At 42.6% G+C, this 16174-nt stretch overlaps 1 protein-coding gene across 1 annotated transcript in view; it reads right to left on the bottom strand.

Annotated features, from left to right (window-relative positions):
• Positions 1-450: 450 nt before the first annotated feature.
• The window catches only part of PAPSS2 (3'-phosphoadenosine 5'-phosphosulfate synthase 2), a 116891-nt gene continuing 101167 nt past the window's right edge, over positions 451-16174 (bottom strand). Inside the window, exons 9-13 of the mRNA XM_075348732.1 lie at positions 10597-10802; positions 7545-7680; positions 3778-4046; positions 3204-3433; positions 451-2020 (exon numbers count right to left, since the gene is read on the bottom strand). Of these exons, the coding sequence (XP_075204847.1) occupies positions 1879-2020; positions 3204-3433; positions 3778-4046; positions 7545-7680; positions 10597-10802 (983 nt within the window). The 3' untranslated portion in view covers positions 451-1878. The remainder of the gene's footprint in view (positions 2021-3203; positions 3434-3777; positions 4047-7544; positions 7681-10596; positions 10803-16174) is intronic.

Raw genomic sequence — 16174 nt, 5'->3', positions numbered from 1 at the left:
TGTGCACGAGCTGCAGATTTGGTGCAGACATTGTTTGCCTGAAATGTGCAGCTTCTGGCAGAAAAATCACATGCGGTTTTGGTGCTGTTGTTTTCATGCATTTTTTTAGTGAGGTCAATGACTGGAATGTCTAAACAACGCAGAAAAAAAATGCCCTAACAATTGACATGCTGCAGATTCTGCACCAAAATTTGCAAGAAAAAAACCCAAAGGGCGCCCAGCACTTCAGAAATCTCATACATTTCGCTGGCTTCAGGATAGTCATGCAGATTTTGATACAGATTTCTAAAAAGATGCATAAAAAATGCACTTTGTGCACAGGCCCTTAAGTGTCCCATCTGAATGGAGCAGAGGCTGGGCATACACCACCACTCCAGCTCTATGGAACTGCTGACAAAAGCAGAGTTCTATATTCTGCAAGAAAACCAGTGAAAAAAACACAAGACAAGGTAAATATATAAAAATGTATTTGCTATGTAACATAATATTCATATGATATTATAAGAGACATTGGTAGGAACAAAATTTCATTTTCAAAGGCACATATGTCACCTACTAATAAATATAGGCTCTTTAAAAACAGCCCAGATCACAATATAATTAAAATATCATACAGGACAAGCAGAAGGATCCTTCATAATTACTGCAAATCAGCGCAACATTGACCTCTATGTGTTAAGGACATTATTCAGGTGACCAAAGGTCATGTCCTAAATCCAGCACAGAGATGGAGAAGACTTCAGTTTCTGCTACACATCATCCCCCGGGCACTTGGCTGATCAATTTTATCATTGAAATCCCATAATAAACATTTGGTTCTTTAATACATTGTGTACACATGAGCATATCGGCTAAAAAGTGAGGTACATACTATGTGGAAAGAGTTTTATAAAAATACTGATTTTCATTATAAAAGTACAATCTTGGCAGCTGATTTATAACAAGGAAAAATATTTCACGATTCTGTACAAACAGTAAACATTTTAGGATTATCATGGGATTCAGATTCCATCTTCCATCTACATTTCCATCTTTACAGGGCTGTCTTATATATCCCAATGTTGCCTCTTGGCACTTAATAAAAACTGCATTAATAAGTAATGCCCTGAAATTAAAAACACTTATTGCTGTAATTTTTTATGTTCCTTATAAACCATTTCATTTTTAAGATGTTATTGTTTTTTTTCTTCACTTTTTCTTCTATCTGTCCAAATTATGGTATATATGGTCCTAATAAAGAACTTTTAGGCTATGTGAACACGTTGCAAATTTAATGCAGAAATTTTCTGCATCAAATCTGCATTTTCTGGCAGAAAAACGCACCAAAAAACATGAGTTTTTGGTGCATTGTTAGTGCGTTTTTGTGTCGTGCGTTTTTCTTAATGAAGTCAATGGGTGGGAGGGCTAAAAAAATGCAGGCAAGAATTTACCAACAATTGACATGCTGCAGATTATTTTTCTGCACCGAATCTGCAAGGAAAAAATAAGCAACGTGCGCACAGCACTTCAGAATTATATAATCATATTTTCATCATTTCCACAGTATTTCACTTGTTGGACCAGCAGTTTGTACTTCAGAGCTGCTCTTCTTACTGTACCGCACATGCCCTGTATATTTTATTATCTACACGGAGGTACGATAACTTTCAGATGACCCGGTTTATAAGGAACAGAACAGATGTCTTAATGGAAAATATATCTATTGGAATCTATATAAGTGCAATATTTTTGTTTACCTGGCAAATGATTCCTAATTAGAACACAAAATATTTATAATTTTACTAAAAGCTTTAAAATAGTTTAGAAATAATCATGTATATAGATTTAATTTTAATAGAAAATACTAGGCTATAACATTTCCTCTGCATTTGCGTCATATCAACAATTCTTGTCCAGGGAGCAGTAATAATCTGTTAAGACTTTCCAAGCTTTGGGGGCCATGAATCCATCCGGGGGGTTTTGTGCTTCGCGGGCCAGTTTTCTCATGCGGGTTCCAGAGATGAAGTCAAATTCACTGTGTCTAAAATTGAAAACAGAAATCATATGATAAGCGCAGACATCAAAATCACATACTGTGTTTCCCCAAAAATAAGCCCTGGGAGGAATTTTCTGATTAAGGCTTAAATATAAGCCCTACCCCGTAAATAAGCCCTGGTTGCGTCTCAATAATGAAGTGTCCATGTAGCTAAAAAAGGTAAAGATACTGCAGGATACTTCATTAAAGAAAGCAGACACCCCCAAAAGAGAAAAGACGGACCCCACAATCTTACCAGACCCCGAACGGAACGCTGTGGAACACAAGGACCTGCGGTAGAATGCATCAAGGACCTACACACACTGTAATACCGTACTGCTCAAGGGACCTGGGACGCAGTGGAACAAGAGGACCTGCGGTGGACACCATCGAGGACCTGCAGTAGTTCCATCACAGCTTCTCCATGTGTTCAACCACAGGTCCTTGCATTCTACAGCGCTGCCGGACAGAAGCAGTACGGTATTACCGGATGTTTCTGTGTGTGTATGATGTTTCTGTGATCTGATGTGTGTGTGTGCGTGCTTGTGAGTGCCGGCCGGAATCAGGAGGACCGCTGTGGAGCACATAAGGACCTGCTGGGAGTGCCCACTGTGGATTGCAGGAGAACTTGGGAGCGACACAGATGTCCAAGGTCTGGTAAGGACGATTCTCCTGGGAGGGTGTCTGCCTTTGTTGGGGGGTAAACCTACACCCAATCCAGGTTTCCCCAGGAATAAGCCCTACCCCAAAAATAAGCCCTAGCGCATTTTTCAGGGTAAAACATAGTATAAGACAGTGTCTTATTTTTGGGAAAACAAGGTAGTAAGATGAAAATTACAATTCAGGACCACCCATTTATCTGAGGCTCCCCATGATTGTCTGATATTACTTGATTACTTATTACATTGGGTAATACCATTTGAAACAACTGAATTAAATAAACTTAGACAGTCCTACACTTCTCAGCTTGACACAACTCTCACATTTGGCTAGTATAAAATGTTTTTCAATGGGGACCCCCAGCATACAAGGGGTGTCAGGCAGCATACATTAGGCACCCATCAAGTCTCACCTGTCTAACATGGCTACACCTGAGTGTGTTCTGCTGAAACTTATCCAGGGCAAACCTTTTACTAGTGGAAGGCCACGTGTAGCCCCGAGGCTGTTAGCTCGGCAATAGACATCTTACCTTTCCCTGTCATAGAACTCCATGGCTTTGTTCTTTGTGTTGTAGGCAGCCACTCTGAATGGGATAATCTCCACAGAAGTCAGCCCTGGTGCCATACTCAGAACTTTTCCACCATGTGTCGGTTCATAAAGATCCGCTTTGGTCTCAGGATGTGGCATGCCAGCAGGGTCCCTCCCGACAATATAGAAGTTGGATCCGGCAATCATTCGAGACCTGCAATGCCACTGGACCTGTGTAAAAGAGAACGTGGTATATGTATGGCATTTTACAATCCAATTTGTACATGTAAGCAGCATTCACATTTGTTCTATGGACTTGTGAGTGGACCATTATAGAGTTATCTACATTACACTTTTTACCAGATAATCAAATTAAATGTTTACAGGAAAATATTGTGGTTTGCCAGAAATAAGTTTGGAACCTATTTTGAGCCCTTGTACTATTACAATAAGGCATTCATCATTAATTTCAATTATACACGGATAAGTTGATATTATGGCCAAAATGATTTAATTGGATTTCACCCCCATTAACATTAACTTATGATATTATTGCCATTTTCTTATGTGCTCACCTCTGTGGGTCCTGCATACAACATTGGTGAAGGGAAGATAGCAACTATGGTGGATTTTGGGTCCAAGATGCCTTCTTCGAGTACAGCTGCATGTTGCTTCATGCGCCAGTCTAAAGGCACATCATCATCTTTGGTCCAACCCCCGAGGGGGTGTAAGAGTAGTACTGGGCACTTATATCCTCTATCCAGCAGGTGGCGCCTGGTATCCTGCATGAGCAAAGCATGTCCATTATGGACAGGATTGCGGAGTTGGAAAGCAAAGACAGCATCTAGGAGAAGAGAAGAATAAAGAATTTAAGACAATGATAAACTGTCATTTCAAAAACTGTCAGAGACATAGCAGAATGTTTTGATTGGTGGTGATCCAGGTACTGAGGCCCCCAAAAGTTGCCAGATTAAGGACCAGATGCGTTTGCTGCCCTGCTCCACCGCTATCGACAGGCTCCAAAGGCTTTCCACTGAGCTCACGTTCAGCGTCTGAGGACGGGGGTCTCAGCACCTGGAACTTCACCGCTCTGTCATATTAATGATTTGTCGATTCCAGGTGGTTAGTGTGTATGCAAAATATATTACAAGGAGTCTTATGAGGACATGCTGGCACACAAAGCTTGGCAGCAGAGTAACTGATTACTTTATCATGCAGTACATTAGGGAAGTCATGTTAAAGAGGTTTTGTGAGTACTAGATACGATATCTCCCTTTTCACCTGTACTGTGCAAAGCAAACAGAGGAATGGCTCATTCAACGAGTTCTGCAACTTACATGGGTTATAAATAACAGGGCTAAACACGTCACTAAAGGGGCTACTCCAAGTTTGGAAGAACTAATATCCATACGTTAGGAGATAAATTACCAATCACTAGCGGAGCCCCACTGATCCTAATGGGGTCTGAATCAGCGATAATCAATCATGTGCACCTCTGGTCCATTCATTTTATATGGCACCACTGGAAATAGCTGACTGCAGCGCATGGCTAATTTTCTGCACTCTAATGTTCTGTTAACAGGTTTTTTGTCTGTCCCATCTGAGAGCGGCTTAATATATCTGTTGAGATCCCGATTCCAGCAATGTGTCGCTTCTGGGACAAAAACCTGATAATAGATTCCCTTTAAAAATGGATGAATTTGTCAAAACTATAGCAAGCAGCCCAGTAAGTGACACATCACTGGATCAGGGTCTCTCCATTATGCTTTTCTCATATTAGGTGGCAAAAACCTGGTGACAGATTCCATTTAAGAATGAATGGAGTGTAGATGACAAAGAATGGCCATTGCTCCATTCACACAGGAATCTTCAGAGTCCTTTATCTCAGGATCTATAGGGGGCCCAGTGGTCAGACTATAAGGGATTGGAAAATTATCCCTTAACCCTAACATATTTGACTAATATACAAAAAGGTTATTAGACCCTGTTATAAATTAGAGGGAGCATCATTGAAGGGGTTATACTCCAATAACATGATGGGTTAAGTAACTGTTCACACCTTGGAATATAAACCATACAAACTTGGAACAGAATGGGGAAGATCTCTGATTCCCAGGTCACTGCTGGGAACAATGCTGTCGGAGTATTACGCCACTTTTATGGACTGACAGTAAAACAGACAAAACTGCAAAAGAAATATTAGGAAACACTCTTTCTGTATAATCACATATATATATATATATATATATATATATATATATATATATATATATATATAATTGCCTTATTCTGTCTGTCTGTCTGTCTTGCTCCAAAATTGTGTCCTTACGGTGACACAAAGCTGATTGGCCGCTGGGCTCGCCATGGCCCCGCCCCCCGCATGGATTGGCCGCTCGCCTCGCCTCGGCTCCGCCCCCCCACGGATTGGTCGCTCGCCTCGGCCTGGCCCCGCCCTCCGCATGGATTGGCCACTCGCCCCGGCCCTCCGCACGCATCGCCAGACATAACCTTGCGCTGCTGGGATCGTGACGGAGCCGGTGAACACTGGTAACCATTATACACATAGGGTAACTAAGGTCCCTTAGTTACCCGATGTGTATCATAGTTACCAGTGTACACCGGCTCCGTCAGGATCCCAGCAGCGCCAGACATAACCTTGCGATGCTGGGATCGTGACGGAGCCGGTGAACGCTGGTAACCATTATACACATCGGGTAACTAAGGTCCCTTAGTTACCCGATGTGTATCATAGTTACCAGTGTACACCGGCTCCGTCAGGATCCCAGCAGCATCAAACATACCCTTGCGATGCTGGGATCTTGACGGAGCCGGTGAACGCTGGTAACCATTATACACATCGGGTAACTAAGGTCCCTTAGTTACCCGATGTGTATCATAGTTACCAGTGTACACCGGCACCGGCACGATCCCAGCAGCGCCAGACATAACCTTACGATGCTGGGATCTTGACGGAGCCGGTGAATGCTGGTAACCATTATACACATCGGGTAATTAAGGTCCCTTAGTTACCCGATGTGTATCATAGTTACCAGCGTACACCGGCTGCCGGTACACATGTGCAGGGAGCCGGAATTATACTCCTCTCCCCCCAGGACTACTCCTCCTATTATAGTCCTCCTATTATACTCCTCTCTGAGTATAATAGGAGAACTATTATAGCATGGGGGATGGAGCACGATGGTGTGCGCAGCATGGGGGATGTAGCACGATGGGGGGTGCACAGCATGGGGGATGGAGCACGATGGGGAGTGCGCAGCATGGAGGATGGAGCACGATGGGGGGTGGGCAGTATGGGGGATGGGGCACGATGGGGGGTGCGCAGCATGGGGGATGGAGCACGATGGGAGGTGCACACCTCCCCCCAACACACACACACACACACAACACACCACACACACACACTGGGAACCACAAACACCGCCATACACAGACACCCACACACACAGACAACGCCGCACACACACAACACCCAACACACAAACACCGCGGCATACATAAATATACGCACATACCGCACAACACACACATTGCACAAAACATACCTCCCCCAAAACACACCACACCCACACAAACCGCGCAACACACACACACACACACAACGCTACAGACACACAGCGCTCCACAAACAACGCAACACACGCAACACACATACAACACCGCTCTCACCCCCCGCCACACCCAGACAACACCCAGAACATGTACAGCGCCCTACACAAACACTTGGTAACTACACACAACAACATCTATATATATATATATATATATATATATATATATATATATAACAAAAATCATACATTAACTACACAATACGCAAATTCTAGAATACCCGATGCGTAGAATCGGGCCACCTTCTAGTATATATATAAAAGGCAAATTTAAATAAGTGAAAAAAAGGAATAAAAAAACGTGCAATATTCACTCTAATAAATGTTCCCTTCGCCATCAGCTCTCCTTACACTGTTTCTGGGTTAGAGTGAACTGAGTGGCGTCACCAAGTCTTATACAGACCCGATATGTACATGGCTATGGCATTACCATTATTAGTAGGCAATGTTTAGTGGCTGATAAACAGCTCCTCGATTGAGTATTGAGTGCATCACTAATCCCCAATCCATTTTAAACTAGTGCAGCCACCAATACTTTATATCTATAATTACACCCTTGCCCCTAGTGATCAACTAGTTAATTTTACTAAGACTAGCCATTGTTTTCTATGGCGAGATTTTTAGGTCAGTCTATCATCTGCCCGATTGACAATTTGGTAAGTGGCAGTATATTAGGACGGTACCTAGTACACCAGAGCAGAACAGTGACTTACCAGCGTTCATTTCTTTAGCCTTTTGTTTCAGCTCCAGGGGTGTGAGGCGGTACTGATCTAAGCCATCTGCCCATCTGATTCTTTCCAGAACCTCCAGATCTCCACCAACCAGCCAATCGCCACTTTCCAGGACCATCTGAAAGGTAAGACATTTTCCTTTGTAAAAACTAAATTCAGGTTAGAATGATTCTTCCATATTGTGAGCAAATATTCAGTGTTGGAGAGAAGAAGTGGGGTTAAAGCCGCGCTACCGCCAATAAAGAAAGGTTGTTGATTAATAAATTATTTTATTCCATAGGTCAACGCGTTTCAGGGATTTATTCCCCTTCTTTAGGACCATATAAAAATCAACAAAATATTTTGAGGAAATGTGTGATATATATAAGTCTAGGTTGTAGAGAAGACAAACATGGCCACTTCTTAAAAGTTGAACTCCAGTTTCAGAAAAGTTTTGACATGTTAGAATTTTTGATTTGCTAAGATCCTCCCCAATAACTGACACATGGAGGTAGAAGCTCTCACCTGAGCGCCATACCCTTTCAGCTCTGTTCAGATATTGTCAGAGTCACAGACATGTATACTTTCTATGAATCGGTATACCAACGAACCTGCCATATGGTTTTGTCCTGAGGAACAGGCTTGATTGTCTTGAAATGCGTAGACTAATAAACCATATTACCACCTAAGTCATTTGAAGTATTTTTCATCCATTGAAGCAGCGCAGAAGAACCGCAATTTATCCTTATTGACTACTAGTGATTGGCAGTCCGGCTCTTTTTGGTAAACTGGATCATTTGATTCTTCTCACTAAAAACAGTTGTCTAGTTTGGATTCCAAATGGACCGGTATTAAATATTTGTTCATCTGCAGGGGAACATGTATTTATGGAAAAATCGCACACATCTTAAAACAGTCGAAACCCGGTTGACCTGAAGCTAACCAATGACTCGAGAAGAAGGTTGGGTGGGCAGGGTATCGGCCACAATGTTAGCCGGATTGTGCCATTTTATCCATAGTTGGAGCTATTTGGGAACTACAACTAACCCTCGCTGGGTTGCTTTCACAAAGATATAATAATAATAAGTTTTATTTCTATAGCGCTAACATATTCCGCAGCGCTTTACAATTAAGAGGGGACATGTACAGACAATATGAGACAATACAAAATAACAAAATTAAGATACCAGGAGGAGTGAGGGCCCTGCTCGTAAGCTTACAGTCTATGAGGAAATAGGGGAGACACAAAAGGTGAATGGGGGGGGAGAAAAGCTTGTCATATATGGTCCAGCCATCGATTTAATAGGGTATTCAAAAGCAGCTGCATGAACCCGTCGGTGAGAATTTATACAGGTAGAGGGGACGAGAATTGGAAGTACATTTTTTGAAGTGCATAAAGGGACTAGATTAGATCAGGGAAGTGAGGTGATAGGCTAGTCTAAAGAAATGCGTTTTTAGGGCCCGCTTAAAGGTGTGGATGTTGGGAATTAATCGGATTTCTCTTGGTAATGTGTTCCAGAGCATAGGCGCAGCTCGTGAGAAATCTTGAAGACGGGAGTGAGAGGTTCGAATTGTTGAGGATGTCAGTCTTAAGTCATTAGCAGAGCGAAGGGCACGGGTGGGGTGATAGACAGAGATGAGGGAGGAGATGTAGGGGGGTGCGGAACAATGGAGAGCTTTGTGAGTGAGAGTGATAAGTTTATATTGGATTCTGTAACGGATAGGCAACCAGTGCAATGACTGGCAAAGAGCAGAGGCATCAGTGAAGCGGTTGCAGAGGAAAATGATCCTGGCTGCGGAATTCAGAATGGATTGGAGAGGGGAGAGTTTAGTAACAGGGAGACCAATTAGTAAAGAATTACAATAGTCCAGGCGAGAATGAATGAGAGCGACAGTAAGCGTTTTTGCAGAGTCAACGGTAAGAAAAGGTCGAATTCTTGAGATGTTTTTGAGGTGGAAGTGACAAGAACGAGCAAGTGAACGAATGTGGGGAGTGAAGGAAAGATCGGAGTCAAATATAACCCCAAGACAGCGGGCGTGCTGCTGGGGCGTAATGGTAGAGCCACACACAGAAATGGTAATATTGGGTTTCGGAAGGTTAGGAAAGGGAGGAAACAGAAGAAGTTCAGTTTTTGACAGGTTCAGTTTTAGATAGAGGGAGGACATGATGTTGGAGACAGCGGACAGACAATCGGTAGTATTTTGTAATAGTGCAGGGGTGATGTCAGGAGAAGATGTGTACAGTTGGGTGTCATCAGCATAGAGATGGTACTGGAAACCAAATCTGCTGATTGTTTGCCCAATAGGGGCTGTGTATAGAGAGAACAGGAGGGGGCCTAGGACTGAACCCTGAGGAACCCCGACCGTAAGGGGAAGAGGAGAGGAAGAGGAGCCGGCAAAAGATACAGTGAATGAGCGGTCAGAGAGGTAAGAGGAGAACCAGGAAAAATATGTCTTTTTGTGCCGGGTCATTAGAGATGGACCCATCATTACTATGACTACTACTGGGGTATAACACAGGATCCATCACCTGAAGCAATACCAAGTGCCAGGTCACATAAATTAAAGGGGTTGTCCACCTTTTGGAACAATTTCTTTTTTTTTTTATTTATAGGCTTGTATCTTGGGCTAAAAAAAATTAACTGAGAGTCTGTCAGTCAGCTCGGTATGTCGGTCCTTGTCTTTTACTGAGCTGCTCTCAGCTAATTTATGACAACAGATCGCGCTAAAGTTAAATGTGCAGGGAAACAAAGAGCCTGTAAAAGACAAACTGCAAAAACTGTAAGGAAAACAAAATGTAAAAATGAATTTTAGCCCCAAATACATGGCCCTTTAAATTAAGGAAAAAACTGAAGTGTATGACGTATTTCAGTTGGCTCTTTGATATGATCGCAGAGGGTCATTAGGGCCACTGCAATACATCATGTGTGATGAAGCATGGCGTCATCTAACCAGATATAATATGTATAGTTCGACTAAATAATATGTGGCACACAACCATAAAATAATACCACGCCAGCACAGTACCAGCATAACTTTAGAGAGCACAGCTTACCTTGACATGGGGATGCTGGGCACAGGTAGTGCCCCAAACTCGAGCGCACCTTTCTTCTTTTCTGTGCTCATAAAACTCAGGGTTACGCAAAATGGCAACTCTTTTCCCCTCATAAGAAAGAGCTAAGGCGTTGGAGTCACTCAGTTTTTCCTTATCGTCTGAAGAGACTGGCAGCACGATGGGAATGCTCAGGTTGATCACACCGCCTACAAACATAGGCTCAGGATTAGTATATGCCCACGCTTGTATACATAGTAAGCAATAAGCTCCCCCTAGTGGTGGCTGTATACGGTATTGTTTTATTAATTTTAAGGGACAACCCTATCCATGCGTCATATTAGGGGATGTGGAGGTCATAAAAATCTGTATGTGACCAGAACAGAGAAACACTCTCTAAATCTGGCTGCTGCTGGCTTATGTGATAACAGGGGGTAAAAGAAGTCAAATCCTGCTGATTGCTTTTTTCTTTTTCAGCAAAAATGGGAGCAATTGTCAGCGTTTCTATATTTTTTCTGTGCATCTATTAAAAAAAAAAAAAGCCCCTGACAGGGTCTCTTTATCTACCAAATGCCATTTATAACACTGGTGTCTTCTTATTTGGTAGATGGGGATTTCTGCCCCTCATGCACCAAAGCCTTGGTGTGACTGCTACCATTACAACCTATATAGCTGGTATTATATTCCTCAATAGGGATCTTACTACAGAGACTGCAAACTCTGCAGCAAAAATGCTGAAGAATTTGCAGACATATCAGGTATGATGAGGATTTGATAGTTTTTTTTACAACATTTTAAAGCTCTCAAAACCCAATCTATTGGTAAGTTCTGGAAAAACAGGTCAGCCATACAGAACCTGGTGGGACAAAGCCCGATCAGGAACCGCTCAACAGAGCCTTCTCTCAAAACATAACATAACACTGGCCTTAGTCATTAAGAGCAAAACATACGCTCAGCAGGATTGGGATACCTGTAACGCAATCATGTTGTGCCAAGTTAGGACAACATCAATTTGGTGACAGGTTCCCTTTAAAAGGGGATGTCCACTATAGAACAACCCAGTCTTAACTGTTAAAGTGGTCCTTAAAAAAAGCAATACTGTTGTAATGGACTGGCACCATACCAGCATTGTTGACTCTGTCTCTCCTGACAGTCATACAACATTATTATGTCACTGAGTTTTGCAACCTTTCAAGAGCTTCTGATGGGCTGCAGCGATCACGCTTCTGTCATAAATGTGATGGCTGCAGTCGATCAGTGAATGGTGATTGTCTGAATGACTCATGCAGCATAACATATTAGAGACTCTGATCCAGGGAACTAATACAATTGCTGTATGGAAAGTCGGGAAGGAATTTTTGCCCTATGGGGCAATTAGCATTGGCTTCATGGGGTTTTTGCCTTCTTCTTGATCGACATGTTATTTCCATCAGGATCAACCTATAACCTATGTCTATAAAACTATGTAGCTGCCAGGAGACGCTGTGCCGACAATGATGGTACAGTGCCAGTCCAGAAGAAGAGTAACCGCTCTGATGATGGGCTATTCAATGCAAGTTTGAAAGGGTCTAATTAAATCTACCCATATACAATGGTTCATTTATGTCTTCATACCCTCAGGCCAACAGAAATGTATAGGGAGGGACAATCGTTCTGTCCCCATTCTGCATACATCTTAACTGTTGTCGGCAGCACATCCTGTTTATATAAGATGTGCTGCCGATAATGATAATTTTTAGACCACCATAAATGATATGATCGTCCAATGAAAGAGCCTTCTGTTATTTGTCTGCTGATCAGCACATATTTATATGGACAGTCCATGCTGAATATGAGCTAATATAAAAGGGCCTTAATTGTTTTACTAGAAGTTCACTGGAAATAAAACAGACATTGTTACAAGCACATAACACAAAGCGATTAAAGCTCATTACTTCTAATTATCTGTTATTACCATTTAGATTGTAAGCAGCGCAGCAATAATCAGCAGCATTTACAGTGCGAGGTTACATTTATTAATCCCGGTGGTGCTGCCATCTCCTCACCTCGCACTGTAAATGTCCCATTCACATGTATTATAAGCTCACTACAAATTATGTTTTATTTGGAGAACAGATTACAGGATAATGACACATATTCATTAAAGGGTGAGGCAGGGTAATTACACATTCACTGAAGTCCCACCCTTGATTAACATTGGCTATTTAATCAGTGTCAGAAAAAAACACCCATTAGCTGGAAACCATCAACAAGCAGGTTAGCTTCTGATGATAGAACTGAGAGCAGTGTGTGCCTCTCTTTAGTACTTACAAGCAATCTGTCAGCTGACTCTGCCTGTCTCATATCACTTACATGTGTGCAGGTTATAAAACCACAAGGAGTCCAAACCTGTATGAAACAGAAATGCTGCTCTGTTGCACACAAATCTACTTTTGAAGCGATAAGTGGATGGAAGTGCTCTGGGCGGGACGGAGCACTTCCTCTTCCTCAGCTCCAATCACAATTCTTATCCTAACTCCACCCTCCAATAGGTGATTGATTGACTGTTAGTTAGTCTTGCTGCAGCATGTCAATTACTTACGTGAGGACAGAATAAGGCTGAGCATGGAGTTTGGAGCTGAGCACTGCTGCAGCAGTGAGAACTGCCAATCACCTAGATGAGGGCGGAGTCAGGCTGTAAATATAGCCGTCCCACGCAGAGCACTTCCCCTTCCTCAGCTCCAATCGCAATTCTGAACCTAACTCTGCCCTCCAATAGATGATTGACAGTTAGTTAGTCTTGCTGCAGCATGTCAATTACCTAGATGAGGACAGAATGAGGCTGAGAATGGAGCTTGGAGCTGATAACTGTTAATCAACTAGATGAGGGCGGAGTCAGGCTGTAAATATAGCCGTCCCACGCAGAGCACTTCCATCTTTCATTTGCATATCAGTGGATTTTTCTAACAGGCTGATTTGTTTTACAGGTTAAGAGTTAATAACTGTATTGAATATCATAGCTGACTGTGTAATTACATGCAGAAGCTTCCAATGTTTACTTATTTTACAATGGTAGCCTATGGGTAATGGAAGCCATTAAACATATGTCTCCCAACAGAAACCTTGAAAGCTCACTATCAAAAACAGTGTGAAAGGAGGCTGCTTGTACTCTGCTTGTTGACTGTTTCCTTGCTATAGTATTTTTATTCTACACTGCACAGAATAGAAGACCATACAGCCAATGTTAATCAAAAACAAGACATTGATACCATTTGTATAATAACAGGTGCTTATGAAATCAGTTTAGGGATGGTACATTTATTCCAAAATATTTCCGTTTTAGTAAAACATACAAAAATAATCTCATGATGTTTTGCACCACCCATACACTGACCCATAAGGTATTCGTAGCTGCTATATTTGGAGAACGAAGATTGATTACCAGTCGTTTCCATTCTTCTAGGATTAGGTGGGTTGCACTTACAGAACGTTTCCTTAAGGAGAATTCATTTCCTGGGATTCAAATACTGACTTTCCCATAAGTGCAATCCACTACAACCCACCGGATGACATTTTACTTACCAGCAATAGTAAATTATTGTAGCGAAAATTGAACAGAAATCTCTGCGATTTGAGCAACTGAATGATTGAGAGCGAATTGTCTTCACATAAAATAAACTCACCAAGAGACTTTGCGAATGTTAAGTCTGAGTTATGCCTCGCATCTAAAGAAAAGTGTAGTTTGATCAATCACAGCACAACTACTTAACCATTCATGGTAACCCTGACTAGAAGACTTGAACACGAGGTAATCTTGGCCTTCTGGTCCACACAAGTGTTAGCAGGCCTGGACTTCATCTCACTATGCCCAAATTATTCCTCAGAATCAGGTGGATCATTACTTTGGACTGGCAGAAAATCGTATTTAGAAGATACGAGCTGTACCACCTTCTCATGATGTTGAAATGGTGACTAACAGGGCCAGATAAACCCATCACCTTCACTTTAAAGGGTCAAGTAGAAAATGTTGCCATTCTATATAAAGTGTTTCCCTGAAAATAAGACCTACCCCAAAAATAAGCCCTTACAGGAATTCTCAGCATTTTCAGCATAAGGCTTAAATATAAGCCCTACCCTGAAAATAAGCCCTTGTCACGGTTCAATAATAGTGTTCAGGCAGCTAAAAATTTTAAAGAACACTGCAGGACACTTCATTATAGAAAGAAGACACCCCCAAAAGAGAGAAGAAAGAAGACAGAAGATCGGTGGAATGCACACCCAAACATCAGATCGTGCACACACACACACACACCAGATCGTGCACACACACACACCAGATCGTGCACACACACACACCAGATCGTGCACACACACACACATCAGATCGTGCACACACACACACACATCAGATCGTACACACACACATCAGATCATGCACGCACACACACACACATCAGATCATGCACACACACACATCAGATCGTGCACACACACAAACACACACACACATCAGATCGTGCACACACATCAGATCATGCACACACACATCAGATCGTGCACACACACATCAGATCGTGCACACACACATCAGATCGTGCACACACACACACACATCAGATCATGCACACACACACACACCAGATCATGCACACACACACACACACATCAGATTGCACGCGCACACACTCACTCACCAAATTCGGCGATAGCGATCGCTTCAGGACAGCAGTGGAACCTGGGACACATTGCAGTGGAGCGCGAGGACCTGTGGTGGAACACATTGGTGCGTTCCACCGCAGGTAATCTCGCTCTTCTGCACTGCGTTCCAGGTTTTCCTTCCGGCCGGAAGTAATCGGTATCACTGGATGTGGTGAGTGTGTGTACGATCTGATGTGTGATTGTGTGTGCAATCTGATGTGTGATTGTGTGTGCAATATGATGTGTGATTGTGTGCGATCTGATCTATGTGTGTGCGATCTGATCTATGTGTGTGCGATCTGATGTGTGTATGTGTATGACTGTGTGTGCGATCTGAAGTATGTGAGTGTTAGCCAGAAGCAGGGGAGAACTGTGTGGAGCATACCTACTGGGAGCGCCCGCTGAAGATCACAGGAGGACCTGGGAGCGATGCAGACATCCGGTGTCTGGTATGATTCTCCTGGGAAGGGTGGTCTGCTTTTTTGAGGGGTAAACATACCCCCAATAGTGTTTTCCAGAGAATAAGCCCTACCCCAAAAATAAGCCCTAGTGCATTTTTCAGGCCAAAAAATAAGACAGTGTCTTATTTTCGGGGAAACACGGTAGTGGCTACATATTGAAAGGTAACTTCTGTCTGGTTTTCCATATGGCTAAGGCTCACAAAGTGATAAAATAACATATCCAAGGGCCTCCCTATACATGTGAGACTAGAGTCAGCCAAACTAGCAGATATTGGGAAAAAAGGACAACAGTCTAATAAGTGGGGGGGCCTCCTGACTCCCCCCCCCCAACAAATAATGTCGGGAAATCTAAACATCTGAAATGATGGAACTCCAAGATTCATTTTGTTCTCCAGGAGATAATCCACATCCAAAGTCTGACAGCAGCTCTCATACAATATAGG

This window comes from Anomaloglossus baeobatrachus, chromosome 5, assembly GCF_048569485.1.
Source record: "Anomaloglossus baeobatrachus isolate aAnoBae1 chromosome 5, aAnoBae1.hap1, whole genome shotgun sequence".
Lineage (NCBI taxonomy): Eukaryota > Metazoa > Chordata > Amphibia > Anura > Aromobatidae > Anomaloglossus > Anomaloglossus baeobatrachus.
Note: the sequence above shows the minus strand (reverse complement) of the source record. Positions and strands in the feature narration are given on the sequence as shown.